The sequence below is a fragment of the Theropithecus gelada genome, chromosome 7a, assembly GCF_003255815.1.
Source record: "Theropithecus gelada isolate Dixy chromosome 7a, Tgel_1.0, whole genome shotgun sequence".
NCBI lineage: Eukaryota > Metazoa > Chordata > Mammalia > Primates > Cercopithecidae > Theropithecus > Theropithecus gelada.
Window position 1 is genome coordinate 33,493,473 of NC_037674.1, and position 21,449 is coordinate 33,514,921.

Genomic DNA, 21,449 nt, shown 5'->3' on the forward strand with positions numbered 1-21,449 from the left:
AGTTCAGAGCCTGATGCTCAGTCTAAGAAGTAAACAGATATTCTTTTGCAGAGTGACAAGGACAGTGATAGAAGTAAAGTTAGAATGTCATGGAAGCCCACAGGCGGGAGGTTTTACTCTGCAAGAAAGAGTTGGAGAAGGCTTTCCACAGAAGAGTGCTCTTGGGGGAACATGTGTCTTTTAATATTAAAAATTAGTTTAACATTATTATTTTGGAAAGCAGATGAAATGATAATGAACTTAAACTTTAAAATCAGTTGCCTGGTTCCCATCCTGATTCTTCCTCTTATAAGTTTGACATGGGACAAGTGTCTTAACCTTGTTCTACTGCAGTTTTCTTACCTATAAACTGAGAATAATAACAGGATTTACCTCACAGCATTACTATGAAGTTTTTATTTTATTTTATTTTATTTATTTATTTATTTATTTATTTATTTATTTGAGATGGAATCTCACTCTGTCGCCCAGGCTGGAGTGCAGTGGCACGATCTCGGCTCACTGCAAACTCTGCCTCCCACGTTCACGTCATTCTCCTGCCTCAGCCTCCCGAGTAGCTGGGACTACAGGCTCCTGTCACCACGCCTGGCTAATTTTTTTGTATTTTTAGTAGAGACGGGGTTTCACCATGTTAGCCAGGATGGTGTCGAACTCTTGACCTCGTGATCTGCCTGCCTCGGCCTCTCAAAATGCTGGGATTACAGGCGGGAGCCACCACACCTGGCCCCTACTATGAAGTTTTAATGAGATAAAGCATATAAAGTACCTAGCATGTAATAAATGTTCAATAAATAATGGCTATCATTTAACTGTTAAACAGTAGTTTGGGAAATAAATAACATAGAAACCAGCTATAATTGGCCAATTCAGAATACCTATTACCATTTTTGTTTATTGTCTTAAAATTTTTCTTTTATGTGTGTTTTTAAGTAGAGTCAACCCTACATATCCGTGTATTCTGCATCCATGGATTCAACCAACCATGGGTCACAAATATTTTTAAAATTGCATTTGTATTGGACATGTACAGACTTTTTTCTTGTCATTTTTCCCTAAACAATACCGTATTTACATTACATTAGGTATTATAATAATCTAGAGATGATTTAAAATATACAGTAGGATGTTCATAGGTTATATACAAATAATACACAATTTTATATCGGGGACTTGAACATCCATGGATTTTTGATGTTTGCAGGAAGTCCTGGAAGCAATCCCTCACAGATACTGAGGGACAGCTGTGGAAAACACAAAGCACATACAATTTTTTTTTCACTTAATGTCATAAGTATTTTTAAATATTACTACATAGCTTTTATGTTTATAGTTTTTAATGGCTGTATAGTAGACTAAAAAAAGAGTAAAAGCTTACAGTTTTTCAGTACTATAAATTTTGCTAAAGTGGACATTTTAAAATGATTTTTCCACGTTTTAGATCATTTCCACGGTGTAATTCTCAAATATCCAGCAGCATCAAATTATATACATAAATTTATGTTTTTGAATGCATTTTGCTAAATTATTGCTCAATTTCCTTTTGAAAGCACAGTACTTGTCTATTAGAAAAGGCTGAAATAACGATATCCTTTTCCTAACATTTGATGTTGTTTGGATTTATTTTATTACAAATGAGTTTTTACCACTGGTTTCCTAATTCTGTTTTCCTTTTTGGAATTTTCTGTTCATTTCCTTTGCACACTCATCTATTGATATCTCACATTGCTTTTCTCACCAATTTGAACAAGACTTTCATTCATTTTTCCAGCCTGCAGCTTGCCGTTCTACTTAGCTGAGTAGTAGCTTAGCAGGAGAGTGTGGTATTAAGATAACAGTCTCTCCTAGCACTTTGGGAGGCCGAGAGAGGCGGATCACGAGGTCAGGAGATCGAGACCATCCTGGCTAACATGGTGAAACCCCGTCTCTACTAAAAAATACAAAAGCTAGCCAGGCGAGGTGGCGGGTGTCTGTAATCCCACCTACTCAGGAGGCTGAGGCAGGAGAATGGCGTAAACCCGGGAGGCGGAGCTTGCAGTGAGCTGAGATCCGGCCACTGCACTCCAGCCTGGGCAACAGAGCGAGACTCCGTCTTAAAAAAAAAAAAAAAAAAAGATAACAGTATCTGGAGCCAAACTCTCTGGATCCAAACCTGACTGCCACCTACTAACTGTGTAGGATAACCAATCTGTAAATGAGAATTATATTAGCTTCTCCTCTAGAATTGCTGTGGAAAGAAGAGAGACTGGCACAATTACCCAGCACATGCCAGTTATTAGGAGGCATATTGTAATATAAGTAAAATAGCAATATTGTAATATTGTAGAATAGTAAGAAGGGACGGTTGTGAGGCATGCAGGTGAGCAGAATGCAGGCTAAAGCCCTGGCTCAACTTCTCCCTCTCCAGGTGGTGGCTACCACAATACTCCTCATGATCGTCTTTGCCATTTTTGACTCCAGAAACTTGGGAGCCCCCAGAGGCCTAGAGCCCATTGTCATCGGCCTCCTGATTATTGTCATTTCTTCCTCCTTGGGACTGAACAGTGGCTGTGCCATGAACCCAGCTAGAGACCTGAGTCCCAGACTTTTCACTGCCTTGGCAGGCTGGGGGTTTGAAGTCTTCAGGTAAGTAACAGTGGTGGGGAGGAGAGAGACAGAGTCATGCTGCACCTTACCAGCCGGGCGGGGCTTCGACATGGGGGTCCAGGGGAGTTCAGACGACAGCGCCAAGGTTAACTGCACACTCTGGTCATAAGCATGGGACACTGCACTGGTATTTTGTGGTATGATTGTGTGTGTGTGTGCGTGTGTGTGTGTGTGCGCACACGCGCGAGAAAGAGAGAGAGAAAGAGAGGCGGCTCTAGGTAAATTCAATAGAGATAAACCTGTCCCACATAATAATAATCCCTCAATTGCTATATGATTTTATGTGAACATTTTAGCTGTATAACTTGTCTGCAGATTCACTTTGTGACAAAGTTGGACTAGAATTTGCATCCTCTGATGCCACTACGGGGCTCTTCCTCGTGAACCACGCAACCTATGCTGCATTTATTCCACAGATATTTCTCGGGCATTATCTATGCTTTAGTCACTGTGCTAAGCAAGGAAATTTCAAATCAGCAAAAGCACTCGCCTTGAGCAATAAAATAAGTGCTCTGGCAGCCCCTGAAAGTGCTGCAGGAACACAGATAACAAGTGAGTAACTGCCAGGGAAGCTGGGAAAGACATGACTGCAAATGTGAGAGCTGACTTGGTTCTGGAGATATGAGTAAGAACTTCCTGACAGGACAGACATAAGATCAAGCCTCTACCCCAGAAATGGCAAGACTCCACGCTTTCTACTTCAGAATGTGCTGAGGAAATATGCCAACTGTTGGTACCTACCTTCTAGTACAAACTTTGCCCCTTCACTCCTTCCTGCTTTCTCTGCATGCAGTCACAGAGGCGCATCCTCATCCACCCATGGAAACTCCCTGCAGGGAAGGAGCTCACTTTGGTTCATCAGGAAACAGGGCTCTACCATGGAGAAAAGTAGGAAAAACATGTGTGAGCAAATTCTAGTTTAATGTTTCCTGTGAGAACAAAGGACGTGAGTGTTCCCAAATGATGACCTAGACATAGAGTCATCGGAGTTTGGCCTGCCTTTCACCAGGGTGAAAAAGAAGTTAAAATAGCTGGTGCCATTGAGATCACCACCACAGATAGCACTCAGAGCATCTAGAGCGTAAGTGCCACGAGAGCCTTGACAGCCTTTCCCCTGGTATATCCCCAGTGCCTAGAACAGGGTGTAGCTCATAGAAAGGCTCAATAACAAGGTATTGAAGAAAAGAATGAATAACTTCTATGTGCCGACACTTCCTAGGAGTAGAAGGATGCAAAGCAACTCAGTCAACATTCCCTGTCCTCAAGAAATTGACAATGCAATAAATTTCCTAGAACAGCAGTTCTCAACCAGAGGTGGGCAACTGTTCCCCCGGGCATTTTTGGTTGTCACAGCTGGAGCTGGGGGAAGGGGATGCTATGGGCATCTAATGGGTAGAGGCCAGGAATGCTGCTAAGCATCCTGCAATGCACAGAGCACACCTCCCACAACAAAGAATTATTCAGTCCAAAATGTTATTAGGGCTGTGGTTGAGACATTCTGTCCTAGAATGATCACAACTAGAACATGAAAACGTCCCCAACGAGGGTGGATCTCTTGTATCCTTCCAATGGAGCATCAAAAACATACGTCCTAAGGATCTCCTTATTCCCAGAGCCCAGAATTAGCCCATGAGTTTCCCTTAATTCCACCTTCCAGAGTCTCAGTCTTGGAGACCATGCTCTTCTCCCACCCTCTTTGAGCCCTCCTTGGTGATTCATTCAAAAGTTCAAGAGACGTGGTTGTTCTGAAACAGATGGAGATCTTGCCCAATGTCTCTTTGCTGTGTTAAGTATATGTTAGGAGAACCCACGTGGAGGAAAATGCTGGAATCACCTAACGTCCCATGTCCCTAGCTAGCATCAGGATCTTTTCCCTTCTATGCACTCATTGATTCATTCACACAGCTGCTTGATCTCTTACTCAAGGCTCTCTGCTAAAGATGATAAGACCTAGTTTCTGTCCTTCACGGTTTTATTTATACTCTATTTAAGAGGTTATTGCAGAAGCTCTTACACAAGGTTAAAGTGGTCAAGTGCCATTAAAGAGATTTGACTAATTAACTCCAGGAGTTTAGAGGTCTACAGCTCCAAATTTAAGAATTATGGGAGTGGAAGTGGGAGCATTTATAGTATTTGGATATGTTTAAACAGGCAACAGAGGGGATATCTCAGGCAGAGAGAACCCTTTTCCAAAGACACAATGCTAAAATCACAAGTGATCTAGTTTAACTGGAAGGGTGCAGAAAGAAAGTTGGAAAGGGCAGTTGTCAGATCATAGAGGACCTGGACTCCCGGAATGAGAATTTTGTTTTTTCTTTTCTGCTCCCTATTCTGTAGGTAATAGGGAGTAGCAAAGTATTTGGGGTACAAGTTTGGCAGGTTTAGAATGTCAATTTAGCAAAATTAATCTGACATCATCCTATAAGACTGAAAAAGGAGAGAGTGAGGAAGCAGAAACTCATTAGGAAAAAGCAGGGTTGGCTGGTACTCCTCAACCAAAAAGTTCTCCCCAAAACCTTTGAGGGACAACAGGCTTCCAAGTGTTCTTAGAGTGTCTCATTTCCTCAGAGTTCTATATCCAAGGGAAATCCCTCAGTAGATATCCTAGCTTGGACGTACACCTAAGGTCTTAGAGAAAGATCAAGGCTACCTTGTTCCCAGGACCCCAAGTACCCCTGAATGGCAAGCAGTGGAATGATGGCAGGGACAGGGAGGTGCCAGAGGGTCTGATGAGGGCAAGAGTCAACAGACCCTGGCCGACTCTTGGTTTTTCCTTTAAATGTTAAGATGTTTCCCATCAAAGTTCTCTCCACTTATTCACATTAAGATGTTAATGACTTAATCAGGGAAAGCTCTCAGGAGTATTATTAAATTTTTCAAATAGTTGACCCAAAGTAATGAATCTCTAAAGATGATCCTTTAGAGAGTTAACATAGACATGTTCTTAGCATCCCCCGAATCATAGTGTGCAAATGATCACTATTTGTGTGCATATGGGACTAGGCTAGGCAGGTAACCACATTTGAGCACCTCCATTTGTGACTTGTGAACCTGACACAACGTGTCCAGTCTGATAAAAGAAAAAGTGTCCAGCCTGTGAAAGGAGGACATGTACCCTGGCTGATATCTTGGACCTTCATCTGCTGAATGACAGGAAGAGATTTGCCACAAAAGGAAATGATGGACCCAACAGGTAGCTTATACTCGCTTCATGTTTTGAGGTCTAAAGAAGACTTCAAGTCTTTACAGCCAAATGGGAGAAGCAGCCACCCTCCATGTGCCTCCTTCCGGATTTGGGGCCTGGGGAAGGGCACTGTGAGAGCGGCAGTGCAGCATCCTCACTGCCGTGTAGTAAGAGTGACATCTGGTGGCTGCCGTGCTCAGGCTCAGTGCTCTTCCATCAACCCTGCATGGGCAATGGAGGACTTCAGACAACTTAGGTGCTCCAGGTGGAAAGGACCATGCAGATGGAGGAAGTGGAGCTCACGGTGGAGAACAGGAGTTTGATTTGCTCAAAGACCTTCTAGATAACCTTGAGATTAGACCTAGTCTCCTGGATTCTAGGACAGGGTTCTTGTTTCCTGCTTATTTCCTTTATCGTTCTTTCTAATCAAAGTTTGAGATACACAAAAGGCCACATGGAACATATGTGTAGTTATTAAGCATAATGATGAAAAGAACAGCCCTGGGTCCTTCTAGAATCCAGCTAGAACACTGAAATTCTCAAATGCCTCTGGGTATTCCTCTTGTCTTCCACCCCCTCTGCATTTATCCTGAACTTTTGTGTTTGCCATTCTCCTGCTTTTTAAAAATACTTTTACCTTAAATGTACATATCCTTAAACAACATACTGTATATTTTTGTTTGCTTTCTTGATCCTTTCTAAGAAATTATTTACATGAATTTTCTCTCTCCAAAGAAGATGGTGACAACTCACAAAGATACCTGCTTTTCCCCAGAACTATAGCTTTCTGTAATGTACTGACATTGAGGATTTCTGGAAGAAAGAGCGTCATGGCATGACAACCTTATCAGAGGGTAGCTTCAAGCTATGACCTTAAAAACTAAGTACAGATTTAAATTATATTTAGTAGGCAATTCACACGTCCACCTTAGATTTTTTAAAAAATTCATTCATTAATTGAAAAACATTTCCTGATTGATTAGTTTGATTGTCCTCATATACGAGTGATGCCCAGGAGTCGCTCCACATTCTACTCATAATCCACAGGCATCATTATTTCAGGATGAGGGAAAGGCACTTCCTGAGTAATTGACCTGAACTTTCTTAGGGGCCCTCAATCCTAACTATGGGCTCAGGCACTATGTTTTCTAAAAGGAAAATAAATAAGACATAATATCTCACAAATATTAGTAGGACAAGGAAATAGATCATCTGAAATCAGGTGTAGTGGAAAATCGAGGATGACAGTTGCCATGCTGCAGTGACCCCTCCTTATACTTAGATCTTGCTGAGTTAAGAGGGAACCATGAGCATGAGAAAGACTAACAAGTGAGTGAAAAACTAGACAGTAATACCAGGAGGAAGGCCAAGAAATGTATCACTAATTTCTTGTTTGATTTCAGAGCTGGAAACAACTTCTGGTGGATTCCTGTAGTGGGCCCTTTGGTTGGTGCTGTCATTGGAGGCCTCATCTATGTTCTTGTCATTGAAATCCACCATCCAGAGCCTGACTCAGTCTTTAAGGCTGAACAATCTGAGGACAAACCAGAGAAATATGAACTCAGTGTCATCATGTAGTGGCATACTCAGTTCTGGATTTGCAATCAGTTTGGGATTCTCTTCAGAAAGATGGCATCTAAGTGTCTGTGTTTTTGTAAGCCTGAAGTGGAATCCACCCAGTTTTGTCTGCTAGCCATATGGGACACCTAATTGGAAAAGCATCTGAGTAAAAGTTTGGAAACACTGACCACTTCTCTACCAGTGTCCCCCACCCGCACCCCCCCAGGATAACACTGACCGTCCCCTGAAACAGCCTTCTCTCCTGGCCTGTTTATTTCATCCTTGATGGGAATTCTTCCTAGGTAAGCACTAATAACGTCACATCTCGATGATAGTCTCATTTGGGTGGTCTCAGCTGCACTATCTGTATGAAATGCTGTCACCAAAACCCTTTTCTTCAATATCGACAAAGATTACATTCTGAGTATCAACCAAACCCTAAATTGAAAGACAAAACCATGGTTTCAGTCAACATATTCATGAATTAGGGAGCTAATGGGTTAAGCTTCTAGTTACGCTGTGCTACTGGATTTGTATAAAAACTCATATTCTCCAAACCTAGTGATGTAGGGAGCAAGCGAATGCAGCTGGAAGGCACAAGGGGAGGACATTGTGGCATTCAGAAACTGCAGGAGACAAGATGAATTTGAGAAGCCAAATGGAATTTTTAATGGAAACCATTTATCAGATTAATCTTTTGCTCTCCTGCATTTTAGAGGACACCAATTAATTTCCTGGTCTTTAGTATATAATAACCTAAAATACAATTGTAACCTCAGTCATGAAAAATACATCACTCTGTCTTTTTAGCTCAAATGTATTTTCCTAATTGCCCACTTGAGAACAGACATTTGACAAGTTATATCAACAACTGTGCTTGTCCGTTATTTTATACATGCCCTAGAAGCCAAAACTGAAAGCCACTGGATCCTGGTCTAGCTGAATCTTCAGAGTGGGAGGTCTCCAAAAAGATAATATTACCTTATTGGGCTTAACAATTCACAAGGCACTTTCACACACATTTTCTAATTTAATCCTCATAATGACTATCTGAGGCAAATGCCACATTGCCCATTTTTCAGATAAAGAAACAAAATCTTAGGGAAGATAAGCTGAGTTGTCCAAGAGCACGTGGAAGGTTGAACATTATCTAATGCATTCCTCTACCTTTCAGAAGATCAGGAGCTGGCTGAGAATCTTTGTCAAATCTTCCTGGCTGGCCAAAGTGGAATTGGCAGCTTCTAGAATATATACACCTCTAGAGATAATGTTCCTCAATCTTAAGATACGAAGACCCTCATTGCCTGGGTCTATTCCCACACTTACTGAGTACAGATGAAGGAAAGTGGTAGCAATGTAATCATAACTTTCATTTGCTTGAAAAACATTATCAGAAGTCCTCCCTTCCTAAGCTACCTCTGGTCTTGCTAAGTCTTGATCTTCCTTCCTGCCAGCACCAAACATTACATTCAGGGGATTTCCTCTGGCTCAGTCTTTTCCCCTTGAAGTTCTCTAATAGATGTTACTTTTGACAAAACACTGCCTATAAGTTACAAGCACCAGGGGATGCTCTATATCAAGGGATGTCCCTTCATTCAAACTGTCAAAAAAGCCCAGCATTCCCAAGGGCATTCGGTTTCCCAATTGCTTTGTGCTGATACAGAACAACAGAAAGCAAATGTGAAATGTTTCTGAAGACTTATGTTCTACAGTCTATGGACATATGGGATTTTTTTCCTGCTTTGAAGCTACCTGGATATTTCCTATTTGAAATAAAATTGTTGGGTCATTGTTGGTTGGTTAGTTGGCTGGTTTTTATAAGTATTAACATTATTAAATACGTTTAGTTCAGAGGTTGTCTACTGTGTCTACAAATTTGAATTTCCTGGGGGAACTTTTGAAAAAATACTAGTGCCCAGTTGGTCCTTTGTAAACATCTCGGGTGATTCTAAAATGCAGCAAGGGTTGAGAACATTGACTTGGGTAAATCACACAGGTCTAAAGTTTCTTTGACCATGTCCAGTGGTGGCAAGGTGATTCCTGGCAGGATTCCAGAGTCTTGGGATCCTCATGGATTACAGCAATGGTTTTCCTCCCACCCAACTTCTAAAGGGAAATGTGGCAATATTTGGAGACTTTTTGGTTATCACAACTGGGAAGGGGATACTAATGGCCTCTAACAGCTAGAGGCCAGGGATGCTGCCAAACATCCTACAATGCAAAGGCAACCCTCAGAACAAATAATTATTTGGCCCCAAATGTCAATAACACTGAGGTTGGGAGACCTTGGAGTCGAGGAAAGGTGGGGAGGAGAATAAGAGAAGACACTGAAATCTTGCACCTTGATTGAAGTTCAGCCAGGAAAAAAGGTGCCAAACAAACCAGGAACAAGCCTTGGGGGTGGACTATAATTCCTAGAGCAAGGGGCAACTCAAAATTTGAGTTTTGAGGATGAACTGTGGAATCTATGATCTACACAGGTGCTCATTAAACACAACTTGATGATTGATGACTAGGATTTATAAAGAGGAAATGTACCATTATAGAAATCAACCCCAGGAAGATATTTTTCAATGGAAAAAAGTGCTTTTGTTCCAGGTGTTCACACTCAAATTCTCTCCCCAACCCACCCCCATTTACAAGTAAGTGGATTTACCTTTGTGGAGTTATTTTCCAAGAGAATGTTTATATAGTTGAATTATCCGTATCTGAAGTCAACTAGATAGAGCCAACTCATCCATTTTTTAAATAGTTGCTTTAAGAGCTAGAATTGTAACATTCCTCCTTCCCTCCCCCTAATCAATTGAAAAACTTGATAGGAGCATTTATCTTAATGCCAAAAATATAGTTTATCTGATTCTTTAACCAGTTGAGATCTCAGAGCATGTCAAAAGTTGCAGGGCTTTTCTAACCAGTAACAACCAGCCAATATTCAGCTGTTAAACAGGATACTCCACATAAAAATGTCTTATGTAAAATTTTATCCTTATGATATAAATTATTATTTCCTTTAAATTGCTTACACACACAGACATACACACACACGCGTCTTACTTTAAGGTATGTTGATGTTCAATAATATCGTCATGGGAAAAAAATACAACTTCCAGTTAGAGAGAATGGTTTATTGAGCCACAGAACCTAACATTCAAATGAGACCTTATGTGATAGCCACAAGTGAACTGGAATTGCTATAAATAAAGAAAGGGAGGGAGATCAGGAGCTTCATTCTGCTTGTAATATCACCTTAAAAACACACCCCAAAGCAGTCCCTAAGGGGTCTCTGAAGATAAATTGTGTTTGTGTATATGTGTGTGTGTGTGTCAGGGCTGGGGGGGGGTTTCAGAACACAGTGTCACAGTTTGAAAATCATTGATAAAGACTTGGGATAAGTTGTTGGTGCACACTTTTATGAAAGTTTCAAGGATATAACCTACAACAGACCATATTAGTTTAATCTTAGGTCATTTTCCAAAGACTTCTTAATAAATGAATGCATTGGGGTGAACAGAATTACTCAACCCAGCAAACATCACTCAGAAAGAGATGTGGTACATCAGTTCTCAAACTCAGAATTTAAGTTCTCTGTGACAACATGTTTACTAATCACAGCTCATACAGAGAAGCAATGGTAGTCCTGGTCACACTTAAACTGTGTTGACTGTCTAAGTCTGTATAAAAATAAATAGATAGATGTTAGACAGACAGACAGATAGGTAAGCAACCAACCATGCTCCAATCTCTTTCTTGTTGCTGGAAATGGAGTAGCTCTATTCAAGAGATGCTGTCTCTGGATTAGTGAAAAGAGGGCCCCAGGCAAACTGAACATGAATCCATAGAACTCTGTGTGGATGAAGATGCTGCCCAAGCCAGTTGGACTCTGTCTCCCTCCAGGGCTACCTTATGTTTCTAGTAGCTTTCGACACTTTTGCCTTGGTGGACCTCTCCCCACCCCTGAAAGTATCGATTAAAATAAATTGCTTTGTAGTTGTACTAATGACAAGCTCGATTATATTCTTTTTTTCTGGATGTGATTTTCAGAAGAGATTTAAGCCTTTCCGTGGTCTCCTAGAAGTAGCATGGATTCCAGGCGTAGGGCCCAGTGAGGAAGTCCTACTGCCTGCCGCTGCCTCCCTAGTCTAGCGTGCCCCTCTGTGTCCCAGAGCCCTGCACACCGCAGCCCCTTCCTCCACGGGGAGCCCTCAACTCCCTGACTGTGGGGCCTCAGGAAACGCTGTGGGAGCCTTGGGAGTCCTGGAGGTTGTGAGGATGCTCCAGAGGCCAGACCACTGTTCTCAGGGATCGGCCGCATTGTGGCCCTCCCCCTTCTGCCCTCCGCCCTCTTCCTCAGGCTGCCAGCAGGAAAGAGGCTTCCTGACTTCTATCCTGCAGAGGAAGCAAGGCGGTTCAGGGGCCTGAGTACCTCTGATCCAGAGGTCCTATGTAACGTGTTATTAAAGCACAATTCTTGTGCTTTAATTCTTGGTGTCTCACAGTTCACAAAGCACGTTCATATCTAGGACCTCTAAGACTCTCAGAACAGCTCAGCAAGTAGATTATTATCTCCACTTAGAGATGGGGAAACTGAGGATTGAGGCCTTAAACAATTTGTATCAAGTTCCAGAGTGAAGAGTGAAAGAGGTGGGATGTGAACCCCGTGTCTGAGCGGGGTGACTAACCGTCCCAGATTGATTGGGACTCAGGGGTTTCCTGGGATGCAGGATTCAGTGCCAAAACCAGAACCAGTCAGTCACTCTCTGTCCTGAGCCAAGACTCCTGCCCTTCCCACCACCCAGCCTCCTTGTAGACAGATGGTCTCCTTTGGGCTCATTGTCTTGCAGCAGATAAAACGTTCTTTGATTAATTTAACAGAAAGAGAGAATGTCTTCATTTTTAATTTCAATTATAAATGTGAATAAATATTTTAAGAGTGGCACAGTGGTTTAGAGCATAGGCTATTAATGAAAATTCTGTCAGCTCCACTTTCCAGATATATTCCAAATCTGACTTCTTCTCACACATAGCCCTAGTCTAAGCCATGGCCTCCGTCTCTTAGGTCTTACAAAAGCCTCCTAATAGGTCTCCCTACCTGTCTGCTTAAACTCCTGCTGCCTGTAATCAACACAGCAGCCTGCATGATCTTTAGATAAAAGCCCAACTGTACTTAGAAGCGTCACACGCTCTGACCTTCCTGGCCTGGTCTTTACTGCTCTCCCCTTTGTCTGTCGCCTCGGCTCCAGTCATACAGGCTTCCATTATGATCCTTGAACCCACGAAGTAAGCCCCTACTACAGGGCCTTTGAACCTGAGGTCTCTCTTGCTTGAAATTCCCTACCCTACCTCCTTCAGGTGCCTATTCAGTGTCACGTTAGTAAGGCCTTTCTGATCACCCATCACTCTCTACCCTCTTTCCTGGTTTATTTTTCTCCCCATCACTTACCACCCTCCCTAAAATACACACATTTTGTATTAAACTTGTTGGATTTTGTCTGTTTCCTCCCATTGGAATAGAAGGTCCATGCTGGCAAGACGTTTTGCTCTTTAATTCTCCACCTCTGCCCCAGGGCCTAGAACATGGTAATTGCTCAATGAAAATTTGTTGAATTAATGCAGTACAGAGTCATCTTCTCTGGGTTCAAATCCTAGTTCCTCTACTTGCTAGTACAGCAGCCAAGTGAGTTAGCCTCAGTTTTCTCATGGATTAAGTAGAAATAATAACAGTGAGATAATTAATACAAAATTCTTAGAAAAGTCCCAACCTTATGGTGTATATTATATAAATATGAACTGTTGCTGCCATAGCATCTGCTGTTGTTATTACTTCTGATGTCATTATAATATGTGGGAGTTTGAAAACATGGAATCACGTCATTAAAATTTGGTTACAAGCTCTTCCCTTGCTTTTTATAATTCAATCCTTCTCAGTTGCACATGTCTTTCAGGAACTATCTTTCAAATACCTAAGTTTTCAGTTTTATTTTTCAATCTTTAAAAGAAGTCAGTAGGATTATCTTATTTTATTATGGAAGATTTTAAAAATACACAATAGTGAGAAAATGGTAGAATGATACACCATGTACTCTTCACTCAGCTTCAACGGTTACCAAAATATAGCCAATAATGTTTTATTTATTCACCCTCTCTGCTTCTCACTTCTCCCTCTGGGATTTTTTTGAAGCAAATCCTAGACATGATATCATTTTACCCATGAATATTTAAGATGTATCTCTAAAAGTTAGGGATTCTTTTTAAAAACATAACTGCAATACCATTATCACACATAAACTAAGCATCAATAATTTCTCAATTTCTTAATATCATCAAATACATAGTCATTGTGGACATTTCCAGTGAGACTGCCCTTTGTTGTTTCTGTTATTTGGAGGAGAGTGTCTCACTATGTTGCCCAGTCTGGAGTCGAAATCCTGGGTTCAAGGAGTGTCCTGAGCAGCTGGTACTAAGGTACACACCACCACACCTAGCTGAGACTGCCTTTTAACTCTGGACGTAGCAATGTAGATTCTGTAAAGGTTGAAAACCAGTGAGTCACTCTGATGTCTAATGGCTCAGGCAAATATCAGGGTTTTGCAGCAACAGTTTGGGACTCAAGGGTTTCCTGGGGTGCAGGACTCAATGCCAATACCAGGACCAGTTGGTCACCCTCCGACCTGAGCCAAGACTCCTGCACTTCCCACCACCAACCCTCCTTGTAGACAGATGCTCTCCTTTGGGCTCATTGTCTTGCATCCTCAGATTTGTACCTTCCTGTCCAATTCTTCTATAAGATTTGTGCAAAACATTTTCATTTTGATGCAAAAAGGAAAATGCATTTGTCTGCTACTACTAAAAAGTAGCCATCTACCAGCAGTAGTTATGTTTAAGCAAGGAGGAAGTCCTGAATTTCTTTGAAATTATGGAAAACATAATTAACAATTGTTGTTACACTAAGAAATCCACACTATACAAAATGCTTATACTTTAAATGGTAAAATATATTGTGAAAAGAACTCCACATATTTAACATCTGTGCAGCCCTGTGAGTGACATTGTGAGTGATTACGGCAAATGAACACCTAGAAAATCCTACTATAACCTATGGTGGTAGTACTTATTTGATATTTATGTATTTATTCTTACTCAAAGACTTCAGACCTTTGGAAATAGAAACTTATACAGAAGTGGCACAATACTTCTGTGTTCCAAACTTTACATGAAGGAAATCACCTTTATCTAGAGAGGATTTTGATGTCCCTTGGCTGGCTGATCTGTGGTGATATTCTGATAATAAGGTTCTAATCTAATGGAGGATATAGTTATAGCCAAAAATCACCAGTAGATCATCCCAGAGCCTGTTCTCAGCTTAGAACCATAAAAAGACCAAATAAAAGAATCGGCAGAGAATTGATGTTTCATTGCTGATGTGATTATCTTTGGAATAAGACCATGGGGGCATTCAACTGCTAACACATTGGAGACTGTGTAGCTAGTGTTCAAAATGTCAGGCTCTAGAGACAGCCAGATTGGATTCCAGTCCACCATTGAATAACTGTGTGACCCTAAACCTCAGCTTCCTCATCCATTAAATGGGAATGATACTAGTACTTGTGTCCTATAGGTTATTGAAAATATTAAGAAAATGCCTGTGAAACATGTAGCACGATGCCCTGAATTTCTTTCCCTCTTAATACTTCTTAGCTAATTCTGTTATTATTTCATGTTTACAAATTCAGTTGTATATTTGTGTAAGAATTTGAAGCCCAAGAAAAGTTTCCAGGAATATGAATTTGCTAACACCTATATAATCTAATTCATATGGCTGGCTTAGCTTTGACAGTTTTCTCAGTATACTCAGGTGCAAAGAACCTACATAAGGGTGTGCTTAGTTTATGAATTACAGAGTTTAGTTTTGATAAATTAATTAAACAAATTATTTAGTTGCCTAATGGAGCTGCCAAATTAATCTGAAAAAATCTATCAAAAATAAATGAAGAATGATTTACAGAGTTAACGAAACGCCCAGTAAAATATCAGCAGGCTATTTTTTGGAGAAATTAACAAGCTGACTCTAAAATTTATATGGAAATACAAAGTAACTAGAAAAAAAAAACTAGGAAAAGAGGGAAAACATAGGAAAAGATAGGCTATCTAATTTCAAGACTTTCTATAAAGCCATGCTAATCCGGACAGCATGCTATTAGTATAGGAAGGAATAAATAGATTAATGAAACATAATAAAGCATCCATAATTTGACCCATGCTTATACAGTAAATTGGTTTTCAATAGAAGTAGCTAATGCAGTCCCATGGAGAAGGGAAAGTGTTTTCAACAAATGGTATTGAACAACTAGAAAAAAAGGTAAATCTTGACTTCCACTTCACAAAAACATAACAGAAAAATTAACTGAATATGGATCATAGACTTAAAAATAAAAGTTAAAACTATAAAGCTTCTTGAGAGAAATATGGGAGAATATTTGCAACCTTGGGATGGGCAAAGGTTTCTTGTATACGAATACAAAACTATAAAAAATAGAACAATTATATGTCAATAAAACTTAAAACTTCTACCCATTAAAAGAGATCATTAAGAAAATGAATGGGCAAGCCAGAGACTGGAAAAAAATGTTTGTAATAGCTGTATCTAACAAAGGAAATGTACTCAAAATATATAAACTCGCCCAACTCAATAAAAAAAGACAGATCAATTTTTAAAATAGACTATGGATGTAAACAAACAGGCAGTTCATTAAAGAATATATATGAATGACCAATAAGCATATCAAGGAAGCTCAAATTAAAATCACAATGGTATACATGTTGCAGGCATTAGAATAGTTATCTTTAAAATAGACTGAAGACACCAAACAGCAGGATGTGGGGCAACTGAAGCCTTCATATATTGCTAGTAAAAGTGCAAAATGGTACAACTATTTCATAAAAATATTTATTATAAAGGTAAACTTACACCTACTCCATGGTCTTCAATTCTACTCCCAAGTACTTAACCATAAAAAGGCCAAATTTTAAAAACCAACAACAAAAATTGTTATGCAAGAATGTTTATAGTGTCTTCATTCATAATAGTTCCAATCTGGAAAATGGAAATAGCTTTAGGAATTTCCATATTTGGAATTTTTGGAATGCAAATGTCCATCAACATGAAAATGAATAAAAAAATTTGTGGTATGTTCTTACAATAAAAATATTTCTCTAAATAAAAAAGAAAATGCGGCCGGGCGCGGTGGCTCACGCCTGTAATCCCAGCACTTTGGGAGGCCGAGGCGGGCGGATCACAAGGTCAGGAGATCGAGACCATGGTGAAACCCCGTCTCTACTAAAAATACAAAAAATTAGCCGGGCACGGTGGCAGGTGCCTGTAGTCCCAGCTACTTGGGAGGCTGAGGCAGGAGAATGGCAGGAACCCGGGAGGCAGAGCTTGCAGTGAGCCAAGATCGCGCCACTGCACTCCAGCCAGGGGGACAGAGCAAGACTCCGTCTCAAAAAAAAAAATAAAAAATAAAAAAAAGAAAAAAGAAAATGCTATCAATATATGCCATAATATGGATAAATCTTAAAAACATGCTGAGCAAAAGAAGTCAGATCTAAAAGAGTGCATAACGTGTAATTTCATTTTTATAGAGCTCAAGAATAGAAAAAAGTACTCTATAGTTATAGAAACCAGAGCAATGGTTGCTTTAGAAATGGAAGAGGGCACTGTTTATAAAGGGGCTTGAGGAAACTTTTGAAGAAAATGGAAATTTTATATAATATGTTTGGGCTATCCATGTACCCACATGTCAAAACTCAGCAAATCCTACATTTAAAAATATGTGCAGTTAACTATGTATAAATTATGCAAAAGTATTTATAGTTGATTTAGCATCAGAAAACATGAAGGCCAGAAGGCAGTGGCATAGTGTATTTAGAGTAATAAAAGAAAAAGACTGTCAACTAAAAATTCTAAAACCAGCAAAACATCCTTCAAAAATGAAGATGAAATGAAGATATTCCCAGATAAACAAAAAATAAGAGAGTTGTTACAACTATATCTGCCCTACAAGACATTCTAAAGGAAATCCTTCATGGTAAAATTAAAGGACACTACACAGTAACTCTAATCCACATGAAGAAATAAATAGGCTGGTAAAAGTAACTACATAGGTAAAAACAAAAGGCAATATGCATGTATTTTTGTTTGTAACTCTTTTTTTTCCCATGGTCTAGTTGTAAAGATAACTGCATAAAGCAATAATTACAAAGCTCTGCTGATGGAGGCTATAAAATCAAAAAACAAAAATCAATTTTATATCCATGCACTAGCAACAATCTGAAAATAAAATTTTAAAAATAATCCCAGTTACAACAGCATTAAAAATAATAAAATTTACAAACAAATTTAACAAAAAAAAGTAAGAAGTACAACGTTTGTACACCAAAAACTGTGAACTATCATTAAAGGCAATTAAAGAATATCTTAAAAATTAAAAATATATTCCATGTTCATGGTTTAGAAAGTTTAACACTGTTAAGATGGTATGGCTATTTCCATCTCCAGCACTGTGAGAGGAACCGCCACCATGTCTGTGCTTCTGCAGTGGATGGTGGTGCAGAACTGCTCCAGTGTCCTGATCAAGAGGAATAAGCAGACCTACAGCACCAAATCCAGTAACCTGAAGGCCCACACTCCCTCTGCTACCAGGCCAACTCACCACAAGACTGTGGATGTGAAGCCAACAGCTAATGGCAACATCGTGGTAGTGGTCATGAAACAGAGATCAGGCCAGCAAAAGCCAGCCACCTCCTACATGCGTGCAGACCACCATCAACAGGAACAACTGGGCCACTTTCAGCAGCATCATGCACATGATCCTCAAGAACAAAGACTGCCCTGACCTGCACATGGCTGCCATCCACAGGGCCAATGCCATCATGCACAGCCAGAGCCTGTGATGGTGAAGAGAAACAGTTTCTCAGTAATTAAGCATAGACTTCCCATGTTAACTAACAGTTCCACTCCTAGGTTTATACCCAAGAGAATTAAAAACAAGGGTCCACACAAAAACCTACTCCAACAAGAGTGCCTGAGCCCCCTGTCTGCCAAAAGCAATAGTCAGATGACCATTTCCCAATCAAAAAAAGAAGAACAGTAATAAAGATGGTATGGTAAGCAGAATAATGACTCATCAAAGATATCCACATTCGAACTCCTGGAATCTGTTAAAATGTTAATTTATGTGGCAAAAGAGAATTTGTAGATGTGATTACATTAAGGACCTTGATGCGGGGACTGGTACTGGATTGTCTGGATGAGCCCAATCTGATCACATGGGTCCTTGAAAGTAGGGAACCTTTTCCAGCTGTGGGAAGAAGGTGTGACTTCAGAAGTGAGAACCAGAGAAATAGCAGCCTGTGAAGGACTTGGCTTGCCATTGTCTCGGAAGATGGAGAAGGGTCTGGTAAGCCAAGGAGTGAGGGTACCCTCTCGAGTGGCCAGGAAGGATGCTGTTAAGAGCCATGTGGGACTTCTGACCTACAATATTATAAGATAAAATTTGTTGTTTTAAGCCACTTCATTGGTACTAATTTGTTACAAAAGTCATAGAAAGCTAATGCAGATGGCAGTACATCCAGATTCATATACAGATTCAATGCAATCCCTGTTAAAAATCCCAGCTTTGATTTTTAAAGAAATTGACAAGCTGATCGTAACATTCATATGGAAATGCAAAGGATGAAGAATAGCCAAAACTTTGTCTTTAAAAAGGACAAAGGCAGATGACTCAGACCTCCTAATTTTACAACTTAGTACATAGCTGCAATAATCAAGACAGTGTGAATACAGACAGACATTTAGAACAATGAAATAGAATTAGGAGTCTAGAAATAAATCCATAGGTCTATGAACAGTTGGTTTTCAACAGGGTTGCCAAGGCAATTCAGTGGGGGAAAGAATGGGCTTTTCAACAAATGGTGTTGGGAAAACTGGATTTCCACATGCAAAAGAATGAATTTGGACCCATACTTCACAATATATGTGAAAATTAACTCAAAAAGAATCAAAGACCATAAATATAAAAGTTAAAACTATAAAATACTTAGAAGAAACATAGGCATAAATCTTTTGTCCTTAGTTTAGGTAATGGCTTCTTAGATATGACACTAAAGTATCGTCAACAAAAGAAAAAAAATAGATAAGTTGGACTTCAACAAAACTAAAACTTTTATGCTTCAAAGGACATCATCAAGAAAGTGAAAAGGTGGCCAGGCACAGTGGCTCACGCCTGTAATCCCAGCACTTTGGGAGACGAAGGCAAGTGGATCACTTGAGGCCAGGAGTTCAAGACTAGCCTGGCCAACGTGGAGAAACCTTGTCTCTACTAAAATACAAAAAAACAGTCAGGTGTGGTGGCACACGCCTATAATCCTAGCTACTCAGGAGGCTGAGGCATGAGAATTTCTTGAATCTGGGAGGTGAAGGCAGTGTGCCAAGATAGCACCACTGCACTCCAGCCTGGGCGACAGAGCAAGACTCTCTCAAAAAAAAAAAAACAAGTGAAAAGACGACCCATAGAATGGGTGATAATATGTGCAAATCATATCTCTGAAAAGGAACTCATATTCATAATATATTTAAAAACTCTTACAACTCAACAATAAAAGGACAAATAATCCAATTTAAAAATGGGCAAAGGATTTAAACAGACATTGAGAACTTAGAAACACTTAGAAAGACGCTTAAAGTAACAATCAGAGAGATGCAAATCAAAACCATAATGAGATGCCATTTCACACCTACTTGGATGGTTATAATGTTTTTAAATGAACGATAACAAGTGTTACTGAGGATATTAAGAAACTTGGTCCTTTGTATATTACTGTTCAATAATGCAGCTGTTTTAGAAAACAGTTTCTCAGTAATTAAGCATAGACTTCCCATGTTAACTAAGTTCCACTCCTAGCTTTATACCCAAGAGAATTAAAAACAAGGGTCCACACAAAAATATATTCATAAATGTTCAGCATTATAGCATAATAGCGAAAATATAGCAGTATTATTCATAACTGTGAAGAAAGTGGAAGCCATCCAAATGTCCATCAACTGATGAATAGATAAATAAAATGTAATATCTCGATACAAGGGAATATCATTAAGCCATAAAATGAATGGAGCACTGATACATGCTATAACAATGATAAACTTTGAAAACTTTATGCTAAGTGAAAAAAGTCAGACACAAAAGGCCACGTATGTGTGATTCCACTTACCTGAAATGTCCAAAACAGGCAAGTCTACAAAGACAGAAAATAGATGAGTGGTTGTCAATGGTCAGGGAGAAGGGAAAATGGGAGTGCCTGCTATTGGTTACAGAGTTTCTTTTAACATTTTTTAAACTAAAAAATGTTAGAAACATTAAAAAAAGAAAAGAAAAGAAAAGAGATGGAGAAATAAAGCCCACTACAATGACACCTCTTGGAGACAATGAGAATCTTGAAGTGATGAAAATGTTCTGGTTGGACCACGATGCTGATTTCACACATTCATGAATAATCCAAAAACCCCTGAAATGTACACTTTAAAAAGGTAAATTTTATAGTATATGAATCCCTTCTCGGTTAAAAAAAAAAAAAAAAAAAAAAGAATGCTGTAGCCATTTGAGAAACAATCTGGAAGTACTTAGTGTTGCTAAATATGTGTATTCCTGTGACTCAGCAATCTCACTGCCTATACACTTCTGATAATCAGATCCACATGGGCATATGCGTGGGGATATTTACTGTGTTATTTTTGGCAGCAGGATACTAGAGGCAACCTAGAGTCCATTACTAGGGGAATAGATATGTGAAATGAGGAGAATGCACACTCTGCGACAGCGTGTAACAACTAACCTCAATGAGCCAGACGGACGTTCTGTATTGCAAATAGATCACAGAAACAGTGATGGGCTTAAAAAAAAAAAAAAGAAAGTGAGGGACTGAACAAGGCCTATAACAAGTAAAACTTATGTAAATTAGAAATACATAAATACAATATATTCTTCAATGATGCATGCAAATGTAAGAA

The 21,449-nt window shown here is 39.7% G+C and overlaps 2 protein-coding genes across 4 annotated transcripts in view; one reads left to right on the forward strand and one right to left on the reverse strand.

Annotated features, from left to right (window-relative positions):
• AQP9 (aquaporin 9) overlaps window positions 1-9,182 on the forward strand; it is a 48,699-nt gene extending 39,517 nt beyond the window's left edge. For 2 of the 3 annotated variants that reach the window (XM_025390366.1, XM_025390365.1), the window contains exons 5-6: window positions 2,405-2,622; window positions 7,231-9,182. In XM_025390366.1, the coding sequence (XP_025246151.1) occupies window positions 2,405-2,622; window positions 7,231-7,405 (393 nt within the window). In that variant the 3' untranslated portion in view covers window positions 7,406-9,182. The remainder of the gene's footprint in view (window positions 1-2,404; window positions 2,623-7,230) is intronic. The other variant, XM_025390367.1, reaches the window with a different exon arrangement.
• The window catches only part of ALDH1A2 (aldehyde dehydrogenase 1 family member A2), a 325,601-nt gene that overhangs the window by 226,814 nt on the left and 77,338 nt on the right, over window positions 1-21,449 (reverse strand). The gene's annotated exons all lie outside the window — the stretch shown is intronic.